Below are 16,159 nucleotides of genomic sequence, written 5' to 3'. Positions count from 1 at the left end.
TCAATGGGACCCTTTTTCTTATTCTTCAACTGTTTCATCAAATCTACAACTCCAACTATTACCGTTACTTTCCTAGGTGAATTAGGAATAATTTCCTCCTCCCTCATCTTACTAGCCTCAAGCACAGCCAGTTTTAGATTCACATCAACGCTTTTATCCTCCTCAATCACTGCTTCTAGTATAGCAAATCTGTTTGTGGATCCTAACTTTGCCACCTGTGTTGATTCAGCTTGTTGTTTGCCTCTCTCAGGAGTACTCTCTGGCCCTAACTTTGCTACTTGCATTGATTCAACTTATGACTTGACACTCTTAGAATTAGCCTCTGGCACAGCCTCCTTCACTTCCTTAGCTCGCTGCTCCTTAGGTTCCTCTACCACACCCTAGCTTCTGCTACCACAGGCCTATTCATACATGATTTGTCTAAATGCTCAAAGACCTTGCAGTGCTGGCATTTTGGAGGCTGCCATGGGACTTCCACTGAGACAGAGGCCGGTGTGCCATCTTGGAGTAGCACATACCTTGGTATATCCACATGAATCTCAATTTCCACAGATTTTTATATAAGCAAGCCTTTCAAAGTTTGCTGTAATTTTATCTATGTATAGTGGAATGTCTAATACATTGGCTATATAGCTTATCCCCTTCTTAGTATATAGCTCCAATAGAACATTACTAAGATGTATCCAAATAGTTATCCTGTTCATCTTAAACTCCAAATTCCTCAACCTTGGCTCCCATTTTCGAACTATAATTGGCTTATTCCAAATATGCAATGAACTAAATTCAAGAACTCTATCTCAATCTTGCTCAGAAGTGAATTGCAGCACAAACAAATTATTCCTAGCAGGTTTGATAGTAACTAACCCTTCTTTTCCCCAAAGCATGTTTACCAGCCTTTGAAATTGGCTAAAGTTTGGCACCCATCCAAGGAATTGGGCCACCAAAAAATTCCGCCATTGATGCACTCCTTCAAATACATCATCTATCGATTTAACCAGTGCTTTACCATTCACCATTTGGGGAAGGAAGAATTTCAGAGATTGATCGTTCGATGCCAAGAAAAGATTTCTCCAATCCATAGCATTCTTTTGTTCACTATCCCCAAAGGCAGTTACAGGGCCTTGGCTGGCCACCACTTCACCCTTACCAGAAGAAGATGGATCAGGAACCGTATCAGCCATTTCACAAACCGATGGAGCACCAGTCAAACTCACAATCAAATGAAGCAAGTCTCAATGATCCAATTAACAACAGATAATGAAAGAAAACTAATGGATGGAAACAACAATGCAAGAAATTTGACAATTTCAGCAAAAAAATTGTGATTTTATGAGAAAATTTGTGATTTTACGAGAAAATTGATAATTAGGCAAGAAAATCCTCAACATATGAAAGACGTGCTAATGTGAGCTGATAGCATTTTCTTACTATGTGCCTCTGATATTTCCCCTTTCCCTCAAAAACTTTAGTAGTCTAATTTTCTTCGCTTCTTCCCTGAAAGAGGAATCTATTTCTGTCCTCAAGCCCAAAAAAAAATGGTTCTTTTGGTTTTTGGGTGATATTTTCAAGTGGGTGGAATTTGTATTTATTTTTCATGGAGGGAAGTGGCACGAGGGGGGAGAATTTGTGTGGTAGCTGTGGACGAAGGGTTTTATCTTTGAGCGTTATTTTTTGAAATTGATCGGATTTTTGCTATAAGCCTTAGAATGATCGACTGGTGTCGTGTTTCGCCATGTGGACCTGTCAATGACAGACACGTCAACTCAAGATATCTTGAAAATGGCTTCGCCGATTGTCTATCGGTCGGATGTATGAGATGGGGATGACGGCTTTAATCCTGTCTAGAAGGCAATCATTCATATTCTCTTTATATCAAGTAATAAGTAGCACTTTGTAGGAAAATGGGTCAGTTTCGTGTAATTAGTTTTAGATCAATAAAAGATCATGGGTTTTATTATTATTTTTTTTACATATAATTTTAGTTACTTAATAAAAAAAAGTAGCGTTGTCTTAAGGTAATATTGTAAATAAAAAAAATTAAAAAAAAATACAAAAAAAAATTAAAAAAAAATACATAAAAAAATAGAAGTTAGTTGAACAAAAATCGATCTGTAATCTGATTGAGTTAAAATTTTGTCAGCAAGTTTATAATTCAGAGTTTTATATTCTGAACGGTGAACATCGAGTTTGACGCTCTCTAAAAATAAATTCAAGGTATATTTGTTGAGTTACCTATTTGGTGAGATTTTTTTAATTATCTCTTTTTAGTTGTTGATTAACTCTAGTTTTAGCTAGAGAAGAACATTATATATCCATTATTTGATAGTGAAGATTTTTCTAGTGATCCATGATTTTTTCCTTTACATTGAAGAGTTTTTTATGTAAATCTTGATGTAATTTATTTTTTATGCATTGTTGATTATTGATTGTTGTCTATTACTGTGGGTCTATTACGATATATTACTTTTGTGTTGTTGTGTTTATTGCTTCAGACCTAACAAGTGGTATCAGAGTGAGGGTTATTTTGAGACATCGATATAAAACCAATTTAAGACAAAAGTAATTTCTATTTGAGATAATGGAGGGTAATATATATTTTATGATAAAATTGATAGTATCACATTATTTAATTTGAAAACCTATATGAAAGATCATTTATACTGTAAAAATTTATATGAGTCGGTATTGGGTGATTTGGCTAAATCAGCAGATATAAAATATGAAAACTAGAAGAAGTTAGGCAAAAAGACACTGACTATAATTAAAAAATGGGTTGATATTAGTATGTTTCATCATGTAGCATAGGAGACAGATGCCCACATTGTTTGAGAAAAATTGACAATATTGTATAAGAGAAAAACATGTATGAATAAAGTTATACCTATTAAAAAGCTTACAACTTTACAGTATAATGATGGATGATCGATTACAGAGCACTTGAGTGATTTTTAAGACATTTAATCGGATGACTACTATGGAGCTGAAGATGGATAATAAAATGAAGGTGTCTTTTCTTTTAGGTTCATTATCAGATAATTGAAATATTCTACTTGTAACTATTCTTAATTCAGCTCCTGATTACAATGTGACATTAGAGATGGTAAAGAATAGTATGCTTAATAAAGTAGTAAGGTGAAAAGATGTAGACCTTGAGAATCAAGCTCTAGTCACAAAGAACAAGGGTAAAAATAGCGACAGAAGTCAAAACTCAAAAGACTATAATAAGTCTAAATATATATCCAAGTCTAGAAATAAAGTGAAATGTTTCCACTGTGGTAAAGCAAGTAATATAAAACGACACTGTAAAATCTTAAAGCAAGAGCAAAAATATGAGAAAGGTAAGAGTTCAGATGATTATAATATTACAGCAGTAAATTTATATAGTGATTCAGTTACTTTAATTTGTACACATAGTGATTATAATCATGTTGGTGATCTCGATATTTAGTAGATAGTTGACACATGAGCGTCATATCGTTATGTTCCTAAGAAAGAGTTGTTTACAAATTACAAAGTATGAGACTTTGGTTGCACTAAGATGAGAAACAAGAGTGTCGCAGATTGTTGAAATTAATGATATTATTGTATAAACTAATACATGTTGCATATTGACTTTGAGGGATGTTAGACACATTTCAAAAATGAGAATGAACTTATTTGCTATTAATGTCATTGATAAAAAAAGATATGAGAGTCGACAAAATAATAGGTAGTGAAAGCTTCTTAAAAGATCTATGATAGTTGCAAGAAAAAAACTATGCTGCAAAATATATGAGACATATATGCAATTAAATGGCAACCAGATAAATATCGTTGAGGATGATGCTTCAACAAACTTGTGACACAAGAGGCTGGCACATATGAGTGAGAAAGGGTTACGGGTTTTGACAAGATAATCTCTCATTCATTTGATTAAAGGTACATCTCTCGATTTATGTGATCATTGTTTGTTTGGCAAACATCGTAGTATTTTTTTTCGTAAAAATTCTTAGAAAAAAATAGATTAGAATTGATTTATTCTAACGTATGTGGTCCCATTGAAGTTGAGTCATTAGGTGGTAGCATGTATTTTGTTATTTTTATTAATGATGCTTTACGTAAGACTTGGATATATATATATTAAAAAAATAAAAGCTAGGTATTACAGTATTTTCAAATATTTCATGCCATGGTGAAAAAGATGATAGGGTTATCTTTAAAGTGTATTCAAACTGATAATGGTGGGAAATACACATTCAAAAATTTTGAAGAGTACTATTCAAAGCATGAGATTAGGCATGAAATGACAGAACTTGAAACATCGAAACATAATGGTGTAGCTGAAAGGATGAACCACACCATTGTAAAAAAAATCAGATGTATGTTGAGGATGATAAAATTATCAAAGTCATTCTGGGATGAAGCAGTCAACACAGCTTGTTATTTGTTTAACAGATCACCATCAGTTTTTTTTGGCTTTGACATTCTAAAAAGAGTGTGGACAGAAAAAAATGCTTCATACTCTCACTTGAAAGTTTTTTAATATAAAATATTCATTCATGTGTCGAAAGAGTAAAGTCAAAACTTGATAGTAAAGTCACACAATATGTGTTTGTAGATATGGTGATGAGGAATTTAGCTGTAGGGTATGAGATCCGTGAAGAGAAAGATAGTTAAAAGTAGAAATGTGATCCTTCATGAAAAAAAACTATAGTAAACTTTGAGAAAAATAAGAAGACTATACGGATTACTATTGAGTGTGATGTTTTAACACTAACAAAAGTTTCACAGGAAAGAGCCATAAATAGTGAAAATGAGCAAAAAATAAAACTTGAAGATATGAATGAGCCAGCCATAGTTAGTGATGAGCCAGATGCAATCAATATTGAGTAGGAGGAACAATCATCTTCATCAGAGAGTGTTGAACAGAGAGAGCTACCTTCAGCATCAGGTGATGTAGAGTCTAAGCCTAAAAAATCTACTAGAGAACGTAGGCCATCTAATATGTATCCAAGTTTAAATTTTATTTTAGTTACCAGTGAGAGGGAGTCAGAGAGCTTTCAAGATGTGCAGGTTACTCCGGATAAAGAGCACTGGTTAAAAGCAATGAAAGAAGAGATGAAGTCATTGCAAAAAAATGGTACTTATAATTTTGTTAAACTTTTAAAAAAGAAGAGGTCGTTGAAAAATAAATAGGTGTTCAAGTTGAAAAAGGATGGCGACAAACTAGTAAGACACAAAGCTGGATTGATGGTAAAAAGTTTTTTTAAAAAATTAGGCATCGATTTTGATGAGATTTTCACTCCAATTATGAAGATGAGTTTCATTCGAGTGATACTGAGATTAGTAACTAGTTTCAATCTTGAGTTTGAGCAACTTGATGTTAAAACGGTATTCTTGTATGGTGACTTGTAGGAGGATATTTATATGAATCAGTCTAAGGATTTTGAAATGAAAGGGAAAAAACACTTAATTTGTAAACTAAAAAAAAACTTGTATGACTTGAAACAAGCTCTGTGATAGTAGTACAAAAAGTTTGATTTTTTTATAGTAAACCATAGCTATAAAAGAACAATAGCGGATACTTGTGTATATGTCAAAAAAATTTTTGATGGTAACTTTATTATTCCCTTATTATATGTTGATAATATGTTGATTGTAGGATAAGATGCTGATATGGTTTACAAGTTGAAAAAACATTTGTCTAAGTCCTTTAACATGAAAAATTTAGGTCCAGCAAAGCAGATTCTTGGTATGAATATTATTTGAGATATGAGAGCTAAAAAGCTGTGATTGTCATAGGAAAAGTATGTTGAACGGGTGCTTAGTAAATTCAACATGCAACATGCTAAATCAGTTAGCAGTCTACTTGCCAACCATTTTAATCTGAGTAAAAAATCTTGTCCTGTGTCTAAGGAAAAACAACTAGTTATGTCTAGTATTCCTTATTCTTCTACAGTCTATTCTTTAATGTATATTATAGTTTGTATACGGCCTGACATTACTCATGCAGTTGGTTTAGTGAGTAGATTTCTTTCTAATCCGAGAAAAGTTCACTGAAAAATAGTTAAATGTATTTTCATATATTTGAGGGACACCTCAAAAATGTACTTGAGTTATGGAGTTTCATAACCAATTCTAGAAGGGTTTACTAATACAAACGTGGAATGTAATCTTGATGATAGAAAATCTACTTTAGGGTATTTGTTCACTTTTGTAGGAAGAGCTGCGTCTTGGCAGTGTAAATTACAAAAGTATGTTGCTTTATCAACTACAGATGCTGAATATATTGTAGCAACTGAAGCAGGTAAAGAAATGCTTTTGATGAACTATTTTCTTCTTGAATTGAGATTGAATAAAAAAGAGTATGTGATATTTTGTGATAGTCAAAGTACTTTAGATTTGAGTAAAAATATCATGTATCATGCTAGAACAAAGCATATTAATGTTAGATATCACTGATTACATTCAGTGATTAAGAAACAATAGATGCTATTGAAAAAAGCTCATACTTTGAGAATGTAACAGATATGTTGACTAAGATCATTCCCAGGAGGAAGTTTTAGTTCTGCAGTAACTTAACCAGAATGAGTTCCTTGGCCAAGATAAGTTTCAAATGAAACTGCTATGGTGATGAATCTCCTCCTAATGGGGCTAGACGGAGAAATTGTTAGGAAAATGGGGTCTAATATCATGTAATTGGTTTTAGATCAATCAAAGGCCCTAGGCCTTGGTTTTTCTTTTTACATAGAGCCCTAGCTACTTAATAAAAAAAGGTGGGGCTATTTTAAAGTGGTGTCGCAAACTAAGAAAAGAAAAAAGAAAAGCCAAAAAAATAGAGAGAAAAAAAAGAATGGAGAGTTAGTTGAATGAAAGTCAATTTGTCATCTGATTTAGCTGAAATTTTATCAACAGATTTATGATTCAAAGTTCTATATTCTGAACGGTGAAGATCAAGTTTGAAGCTCTCTAAGAATAAATCCAATATGTATTTGTTAAGTTACTTATTTGATGAGATTTCTATAATTGTCTCTCTCTAGTTATTAATTAGCTCTAGTTTTAGCTAGAGAAGAACTTTATATATCTATTATTTGATAGTGAAGATTTTTCTGGTGGTCCGTGATTTTTCATTTACATTGGAGGGTTTTTTACGTAAATTTTAGTGTACTTTATTTTTCCTGCGTTGTTAATTATTAATTATTGTTTATTATTATGAATTTGTTGCGATATATTACTTCTTTATTATTGTATTTATTACTTTAGACTCAACAACATTGACTATCATTATATATTTACTGTGATTTAGATAAAAGATGAACAATATTCAAAAAAAAAAAAAAAAAAGGATAAATGATGGTCATACTTTTTGGTCCAAAAGGGAAACCTGAATGATGAGTGAGGTCTAAACTTTTTACAAGTGAAATTCATGTCGCTATCCTACATCAGCTCGCAAAATTAAATATGGTCAAATTTGTATCTAAAAAATCAAATAAAAGCTTACAAATGTAGACATCTCTCCAAAGCAAGCAAACCCTTTGTCATCCCAATCCTATTACTCAAATAAACGCATTCATTTTGCATAAAATGACGCAGAATTCAACTTGGTTCTAGGTCATTTACTGTTTAAAGAAATTGCCAACCCGAGTTTGGTCTCATCAGCCCTTATAAAAAATGATTACTAATTCCAAGGGCGTTGCCTTTGCCGGTTTCCCTGAATAAGATATAATCGTCCTAGTATTTGCAAAAAGCCAAACATATTTCCCATATGTTCATTCACGAGTTGGTGATGCTCTATTGGTGCTATTCTATATTATTCATAATCCATTGGCTTTAGAACTTAGAAGTCCTTGCGTAACTGACAATTATCCCGTGAGCAAAACCAAATTAACTTATCTCTTTCGCTTGCTTAAATACATGAACCAACCGACAGGCAACATTAAAAAAAAAAAACACTAAATGTTGTCAAATTTTTGTCCCCTTTTAGTGTGAGGTAAATATAATTGAGAGGAAAATCCCAAAATTTGCCTCAAATTTAGGTGCCGACAAGATTAGAAAGGAATCCATCAAAAGCAAAAAATTCTCATCCCTTAGAACGTTAATTTGAACTGATCTGCTTCTGAAATGTCGTTTACCTGACTATTGTTTAATCTATTCTTCTAATCTTTTGTCATTCCATTACAAAAACTCGAGTTCCGTTAAATAATCCTGCCAACGGTCTAGTATCACATGGCGCCGATCAAATTTTTGAAAACAACACCACTCAAATTGTCTCTTCTGACACCTTCCCCCCCATTTTCTTACCACTAGTTTTTGCCAAGATTCCAAGTTTTAAATACATGTTACAGCCCTGTGAGCAAATGTTAAAGGCTTAAGAAAATTTTCACAATGGGGAATTGTTCTCTCAAAGGGGTCACTGGGGAGTGCAACAACTCTATCAGGGTTTTAACTGATACGGGCGAAATCGTTGTTCTCAAGGGTCCTAAACTAGCCCGACAGATTGCAAACGATTTTCCAGGGTATGCTATTTGCAGAAGAGGTCAAGCTTCATTACCATTGCCTGAAGATGAATGCTTGGTTAATGGGGGATTTTACTATCTTCTTCCCCTGGAGAAGGTTCGGAAGCCTGGTGACTCTGGTGTCAGTAAACAGGTTAACAAAGAAGCTGCGAAGAAAATTGAAGTGAATTGGACGAATCGGATTGAGCCACCTAAGATGTCATCAGCAGATTTTGTTGAGAATTTGTCAAGTGGATCGGCTCTGGAAGTGTTGCCATCGCAGAAGAAAGGGGTTTGGAAAGTGAAATTGGTGATTAGCAGTCAGCAACTGGGGGATATTTTATCAGAACAAGTTAACACTGAGGCATTGATTGAGAAGATGAGACTGGCTGCAAGCTCAGCTATGCTAACGCCAAAGCGGAGCAAGAGCTCTTGGGTGGTGGGCTGGAAGCCAGCCTTGTCCAATGTGTTCAAGGTTCCCATCGATAACAAGGCACCATAGCTAGATTTCTGCCCTTAGGAATCTACTCTGCTAGAAAAAAAACTGTTTCATGTAGCCTAATATTTATCTTATTTTAAAATGTTTAGTAGCTTAAGCGTCTTGTACATATAATGTTATAATTATTATTAAAATTTAAAATCCCTTCCTAATGTGTGTCAAAGTTTTTATTTTTCATGAAATTTCAAGTATAACCATAATCAAATATCATACTTATATAAAATTTATATTAAATTAAATCAAACAAATCATTCAATAAATTAACAGATAATTGGGTAATTCTAATATAAAATTAGATCAAATCTATACATAATAAGATATGAACTTAAAACTTTAAGATTTTGAGATTTTTTTTCTGTATCATTAAATCACTATCTCAGTGTCATGTGCCAAACGTCTTTAATTAGATTGAAATTAGTTTTTTTTTTTTATTTTTTTAAATTCTCTCCAGAGGAGGAGGCATTCTTATTTCCGTCAATATGCATCCTTAGTTTGATTTTACATAGCATAGTTTAATTTTTACTCAATAACACAAATGATATGAAATGATAAAAAAAAAAAATTAATTAGGCAAATTTTGATTCAACTTATAGCATTTCTTTTTTTTTTTTTTAAATATTAACAGTCTCCACAAAAATTACTTATAGCTCAAGGATACTTTTTCTTTTTTAAAAGTAAACAATATTCCCTACTTTCCTCACTTTCCTATAAAATGATAATTATCAATTAATTAATAATAATTTAATCTGATTGGTACTTAGATCAATTATAAAATTATGGTTGTTGATTTGATCAAAATTACTACTTAAGTAGCTAAAGCGGCTTATTGTTATTCACCGCCAACTATTAATCTCATATATATTAGGAGTATAGGCTATGAGCAAAGTTATTAATACTGTAATGGATAATGTTTCAATTTTTTTTAAAAATATAATAAATATTGATATAAGTTATTTTGATATATTATTTCAAATTTTTTGATTTAATATAAATATATTTATAAATATACATGAATTTGTATATTATAATTTACAAAATAAATATGTAATATTTTTAAAAATTGAATAAATAAGTTTAAAAGTATAAGAAATAATATCATAAATTTTTATGATATTTTTTAAACACTTAATCTGATCATATGATATTTAAATAAATATTTTTATGGAAATATTAAGATAAAAATAAAGAGATAAAAAAAATTAATTTTAGTTTCATGATTGTTAAACTTTAAAAAGGTAACATAATTGTTTTCTTGAAAGATTGAAATATTTATGAACTTTGATTTTTGAAAAAAATAAAATATAAAAGACAATAAGTTTCAATAAAAAAAATAAAGAAATTTAATTTTTAAGAGTTATTTTATTAATTAATTTTATTTTTATTAAATTAAAAATAATTAAATAATAAAAAATAAATTAAAAATTACAACATATATTTTACATTCACGTACTAATCAAAACAAATCAATCTATCAAAATTTACTGAAATCAACTAAAACTAATAAAAATAATTAGTATTATTGATACTAAATATTATATAAAAATTATTTTTAAATATATCATATTTTGATATAATTGGAACGGACGAACGATAGCAAAATGAAATAAATAACTATGGCTATGACTATGACAACGGGTTTCTTTTCTTTATCAAACTTGGCATTAGAAGAATAACACATACTACTAATTAGTAATTACGTTCCAAGCTCCTTTGCTCTCAAGTCCTGACCGTCCGGACGGAAAAACAAAGTGCAAACTTCCTTTGGAAGTACTAACCATTAATACTATTTATAATCGGATTTCTTTTACTGCTAACTCTTCACTTAAAATCTCTCAGCCATGCCAGTGATCTAGTTTTGAAACCTTTGATAGACGACCCACGTTGCTTCAAAGCTTCAACAATCAAATTCTGAAGAAACCATGGCTGATGATAGGTATGGACCCCCCTCCTGTCTTGAATTTACATTGAATTTGTGTTTAAATAGTTTTCAAATTCTTAGAGATTACTTACAATTTACAAAGAAAAAAAAAAGAATGTTCTTTGGTTATCGGAAATTCCTTGATCTAGGGACTAATTTTCATGGGGATACACAACGTGGTTTAACAAAGTTGGCAGTGGAACGCGTTAGAGAATAAAACAACTTTAGCAAGTTTAAGCTTATGTATGGCTCAACTCAAAGCTTTGAAATTGCTTTATAATAAAAGAATCCGAAGGGGACAAAGAAGGGTAGGCCCATATGTTAACAAATTCCCCTCCAAGATTTTCTGTGTTCAATATTGATTGGGAAAAAGCAAATGAATTATGTGCTCACAATCTTTGATTTCATTATTTTTTGGGTTTTAGGGTTGGTATTCAAAAGGGAAACTTGATGATGATGTCTGGGTCATTTTATATAGCCAAAGACAGAGATTCAAGACCGCAGGGTGATGACAGCCATTTTATCTGTGAAGAGAAGCAGACAATTGGACTGGCAGATGGCGTTGGTGGTTGGAGCAGCCAGGGTGTTGATGCTGGATTATATGCCAGGGAACTCATGAATAATTCTCTTCTTGCTATCCTGACACAGCCAGACAGGCAGGTGGATCCAATGAAGGTTTTGGATGAGGCCTTCAGGAAGACCAAAGCTAAGGGATCATCAACAGCTTGCATCATAACCCTCCAGGAGGACAATGTGTGTTATTTTTCGTTTTAATCTCTTTTGTGTTGCGGAAATCATGTGAATCGGTTATTAACTCTACTTTAAGCTTGCAAACTGATGAATCTTTTTTTCCCCTTGTAATAGATGTTGCATGCTGTTAATATTGGAGATAGTGGGTTTATGCTGATCAGACAAGGTGCCACCCTATACAAATCGCCAATTCAGCAACACTCTTTCAATTACCCATATCAGCTGGGAAATTCTGCAAATTCCAATAAACCCTGGCAGGCACAGGTAAAGTGAATTGTCGGCTATCGAAGTTAACAATCAGTTTACATCTTGTAACATTTTGTCAAGTTTACAGTCTCTTTACTTATTCCTCCCACGCAGGTAATCAAGCTTGCGGTAGAACCAGGAGATGTTATTATAGCTGGAACAGATGGACTATTTGACAACTTGTCTGAAAGTCAGATATTGGAGACTGCAGCAACAGGGATTGAACGAGGTTTACATCCAGAGGAGGTTGCCTGGCCTGTTGCTCAACAAGCATACCATGTTTCCATGGATAGAGAAGCTGTCACTCCATTTATGCAAGCTTCTATGATGGCTGGAAAAAGTCACATCGGTGGAAAGCAAGATGATATTACCGTCATCGTCTCGCGCATTTTTGATACATAGAATTGTTTATTAGTGTCCTATAATCTACTTAACTGGGATGTGTCTCGGCAATGATCTGCTGGGAAGTGTAAGATGTTTACGTTACAACTCATAGGAATAAACCATTTAAGCTAAGGTTTAGTCAGCCCCAAATTTTGCAGGGTCCATTTAACAGTGGATTCTTTTCTTAATATATTTGGGAATGCTTTTTGAAAGGATAGAGGAAAATGAAGGTAGATCTTCACATTTTACTTCAAAGAGAAAAAAAGGAATCATTCTCGCTTATATAAGATTGTACATGTAACAAGGTCTTCCATCGTAGCAAAAACAGCAGCTTCCTCAGTCATATATATTTGAAGTAGAAAGGGCCATATCTTCTAGCTGATTTTTTGAGGTAAAACTATTATTAGAACATTAGAAATCAACCAAGATGTTAAAGGGCAAAGTTGTAGCTTAATGAAACAATTGCAGTTAATGATTCCCATTCACAATGTTTCAAAATCCTAGCTACCAGTTGTAGCCAATTTATGCTTTGACAAAATTATATCAATTGCTGGTCAATATCAGGAGTTTGATCACCCAAATTTCAGTTCGCACATGAACTAGGAAGGAAGACAATCGACAGGCAGCAAAGACATGTATGCAATTACAAGTAACAGTTTTTCCATGTTCCCTAAGATCGAAGCCAAAAGAAAAAAAAAAAAAAGAGGAAAAAGGGATTTGGTTGTTTAACAAACCCATGACTAATGGTTGCCAGGTCTCGCCTTTCTGGACTGAGCAATGTTGCACTTGCAGGTATAAATCTCATTCTCTGCATTGGTTATCTTTTAAACTTCCTTGGACCTTGCTTTTTCTTGCTGCAAGGATTCAAATTACATCATACAACCAGAACAGCCTTCCAAAAGCAAAAATACAGGAAAAAGAAAACAGCAACAAAGTAAAAGTTTGATTGGATTAAAGTTTTACATTAACTTAAACTACCAATATGAGTACAGATTAATTGAACCAGTTTGAAAAAGAAAATTAGAAAAATGTATCAGAAATATAGACTGGCAACTAAATATTATATAAGAAGCATCACAAACATACTGAAATCAACTAGTTTCTTTGGAGGTTTGGCAGGTTAAGATGGTTATTGGTTGGATCATGCATGCATACAAGTGCAAATGATGCATATGCAGTAAATAGTAAGGGTGCCCCTTCCTTTCAAATATAAACCCATTGGAGGGCTGATTCTATAGCTGGAGGAAGCCAACTCAAAGTTTACAGAGTTGAGACTGGGAATGCTACCTCATCCTCGAGAAAACAAATTCAGCTAAATTAATTGAAAATCTTAGTGAATCCCAGAACCATAGAATGTAGCAATCTTATCAAATACAAACTAGTTAGGAAATATGCTTACCTTGACTCAGCCTCCTCACTAGTCCCTCGAGGACTACCTCTTCTCCCTCTTCCAGAGGCAACGTCATCCATGCTTTGACCACGTCGCATATACCTACCACCTGATGCCACAAATCCAGGACAAGGCCGGTAAGCCTTTATAGGCCACCAACCAAACCCTGGAACTGTTGCAATCCCTCCTTGAATCCTCCCCTCACCATTGCATCCCCTCTCTAATTCCTCTCTGCCACAGGCCTTGCAACCCCTGCGAACATGTCAGCCATCTTCTTATGTAAAAATGCCAAGAGCAAATACAAATAGATACAAAAAATCCTAGAGAACCGTGAATTCTGTATTCCATTCCTATAAACACATACATAAAGATGCACCAAATCACAATTCGCAAAACAAACCAAATGAACAGGGCTTTTTTGAGACGCTGCAAACTTCAAAAACTATGTAATGCTTTTAAAATGATTGAGGGGCGATCCACGGAAATGGATGATAGCCTTGAGTTCAAATGCTGTAGACGAAGGATTTGGGTTTTTTCCATCACTTAAACGAGAATAAAAAACAAATTCAAATTAGCAACGTGAAACAAATAGCTATCTATGGCAATTAGCGTAGAAAATTTCCAAGAAATAAATTTTCATGCAGTGAAGAATCAAGAATCCAATTCTTTAAGTAGCAGCACGGCGATGGCTCTCAATCCTTAAATCTGAAAGCCAGCAACAAGGCCATAATAATGACCCTTTCATAGTTTCAGATATTGAGTTTCTTTCACTCAATATTGAATATGAGATTGTACCCACCAAATAACGTGCCGTACTAACAATAGAGTTTTTTCTGTCTTTAATTTTTACTGCCTGGTAAACTAGACGATTGATACAAGAGACTTGAAAGAAAACCGCCTTCCATCATACTAATTGATCTATAAAAGTTGAGCAGTAGCATCAAAATTCACCTTTTTTTTGTTAAACTTTCATTTTACGGTATTTAAGATAACTGACAACGATCTCCAAGTTATACGAATATGCGTGGTACCTGAAAGGAGAATCTTCAACTGCAATGGTGGAAGATTCTGATTGGAAGGGAATGTCTTCAGGTAAAGCAGGAGGTTCATCTTCAGCGGTAGAAGCACTTGAAGAAGCAGTAGCGGATAGAGGGATGATAGGCTTAACTGGATACTTGATAAAAGTTATGGAGTAAGGGCGTTGAAAGAAGGAGGTTTGATGAGATGGTGGTGGTGGTGGTGCTGCTGGTGCTGAGAGAAGGGTCACTGCCATTCCGTTTTGTTTAATTGCCGCGTGTTTACAAACGGATAACAGCCAAGAGCTGCAGGCGTTGTAAGAAAAATATAAGGTCCAGAATGAGACATGGTTGATGGAGGTTATATTATTATAAAGAGCAAATTACATCTTTGGTCCTAAAGCAAAATTGATTGAGAGGAAACTATTAACTTGAACTCAGATTACAGGATTCAGAACCGAATGTCCTGACCACCATATTATAGAACCTTTTGTGGTAACTTTGGCAATCTGGCCATGTTCACTTTTTAACTTTATCCAGCTGTTTGCTGACAAAATCCCGAAACTAGAGGTGTGAATTAGGCTGCCGGCCCATGACAAGACATTAGGTTTAGTATGAATTGTATTTGGCCCATGACAGGACACGGCTAGGCTTAGTATGAATTGTATTTGTCACAATTCATTATTATAATTACGGTCATTCCGAGTGTAATTTATGGATTTATATCATTTTAAATTTGTTTGATAGATAGGATGACCCATATATATGGGCCGACACGGCATGATATAAAAGCATTTATGTGTCGTACTATATTAGTCTATAAATGTTATAAATAAGTTTAATTTGTTAATCTTTAGTTGTATTTTATGTAATGATGGATTTTTTTATTTTTTTGATACTTTACATTTGAAATTTATAAAAATTAAATTATATCATTAAATCTACTTATAAAATATTTAAATAATTAATAGATAAAATTATAATTTTTTTCATTTTAATTTATCTTTTCCTAAGAAAAAAAACTATGAAGTGCATATTGCTTAAAATATTGATTATGAAAAAAATTAAAAATAAAAAAAGTATATGATATAAATGAATCATTATAAGTTGAAAATGAAAAATAAAAATCATAATGTGATATTCATTTTTTAAAAATTTAGAAATTATAATATTAGTATTTGTTAATTTTCACATATTATTTTAATAAATTCTTTTAACATTTACTAGTAAATATAAATATTTTGTTGAATCATATGAATTATGGACTTCATATCAATTTCATATATTAATTTTTTAAAATAGATGAAAAATAAAAAAATTCTTTAAAAATAAAATTTTAAGAAATTATTAATAGATTATGCTTAACCTAATACAACACGAATAATAATGTTGTGCTAGGCACAACACGACTCGTAAGGATCATGAGTTATGTGTGTGCTAGACCATACTTTTAGTTTTCATGAGCCATGCCAGAATAGCATC

At 32.8% G+C, this 16,159-nt stretch overlaps 3 protein-coding genes across 4 annotated transcripts; 2 read left to right on the top strand and 1 right to left on the bottom strand.

Moving 5' to 3' along the window:
* The first annotated feature begins 8,138 nt into the window (after nucleotides 1-8,138).
* LOC111291210 (uncharacterized) lies at nucleotides 8,139-9,117 on the top strand. Its single transcript, XM_022882841.2, has one exon. The coding sequence runs from the start codon at nucleotides 8,365-8,367 to the stop codon at nucleotides 8,974-8,976; it is 612 nt and encodes a 203-aa protein (XP_022738576.2). The 5' UTR covers nucleotides 8,139-8,364; the 3' UTR covers nucleotides 8,977-9,117.
* Nucleotides 9,118-10,632: 1,515 nt separating this feature from the next.
* LOC111291251 (putative protein phosphatase 2C 55) lies at nucleotides 10,633-12,496 on the top strand. 2 transcript variants are annotated; one of them, XM_022882891.2, is made up of 4 exons: nucleotides 10,633-10,906; nucleotides 11,317-11,644; nucleotides 11,756-11,905; nucleotides 12,002-12,496. In XM_022882891.2, the coding sequence occupies exons 1-4, from the start codon at nucleotides 10,893-10,895 to the stop codon at nucleotides 12,287-12,289; spliced, it is 780 nt and encodes a 259-aa protein (XP_022738626.2). In that variant the 5' UTR covers nucleotides 10,633-10,892; the 3' UTR covers nucleotides 12,290-12,496. The 2 variants fall into 2 exon arrangements, with proteins under 2 accessions (XP_022738626.2, XP_022738628.2); XM_022882893.2 differs by lacking the exon at nucleotides 10,633-10,906 and adding an exon at nucleotides 11,031-11,199.
* A 225-nt stretch (nucleotides 12,497-12,721) lies between these two features.
* Nucleotides 12,722-15,119, bottom strand: LOC111291252 (uncharacterized). Its single transcript, XM_022882894.2, has 3 exons — nucleotides 14,693-15,119; nucleotides 13,671-13,913; nucleotides 12,722-13,125 (listed from the first exon to the last, which is right to left on the bottom strand). The coding sequence occupies exons 1-3, from the start codon at nucleotides 14,932-14,934 to the stop codon at nucleotides 13,089-13,091; spliced, it is 522 nt and encodes a 173-aa protein (XP_022738629.2). The 5' UTR covers nucleotides 14,935-15,119; the 3' UTR covers nucleotides 12,722-13,088.
* Nucleotides 15,120-16,159: the final 1,040 nt, after the last annotated feature.

The sequence above is a fragment of the Durio zibethinus genome, chromosome 11 (genome assembly GCF_047325235.1).
Source record: "Durio zibethinus cultivar Kanyao isolate XHJ-2024 chromosome 11, ASM4732523v1, whole genome shotgun sequence".
NCBI classification, from domain to species: domain Eukaryota; kingdom Viridiplantae; phylum Streptophyta; class Magnoliopsida; order Malvales; family Malvaceae; genus Durio; species Durio zibethinus.
This window is presented reverse-complemented; position numbering and strand designations above follow the sequence as displayed.

Bases quoted from the DNA above. Each gene is read 5' to 3' on its own strand.
- LOC111291210 (XM_022882841.2), top strand. From the start codon at position 8,365: ATGGGGAATTGTTCTCTCAAAGGGGTCACTGGGGAGTGCAACAACTCT.
- LOC111291251 (XM_022882891.2), top strand. The intron at 11,645-11,755 runs GTGTGTTATTTT...CCCTTGTAATAG, and splicing joins TAACCCTCCAGGAGGACAAT to ATGTTGCATGCTGTTAATAT. The intron at 11,906-12,001 runs GTAAAGTGAATT...CCTCCCACGCAG, and splicing joins ATAAACCCTGGCAGGCACAG to GTAATCAAGCTTGCGGTAGA.
- LOC111291252 (XM_022882894.2), bottom strand. From the start codon at position 14,934: ATGGCAGTGACCCTTCTCTCAGCACCAGCAGCACCACCACCACCACCA. The intron at 13,914-14,692 runs GTACCACGCATA...ACATGTTCGCAG, and splicing joins GTTGAAGATTCTCCTTTCAG to GGGTTGCAAGGCCTGTGGCA. The intron at 13,126-13,670 runs GTAAGCATATTT...GAATCCTTGCAG, and splicing joins AGTGAGGAGGCTGAGTCAAG to CAAGAAAAAGCAAGGTCCAA.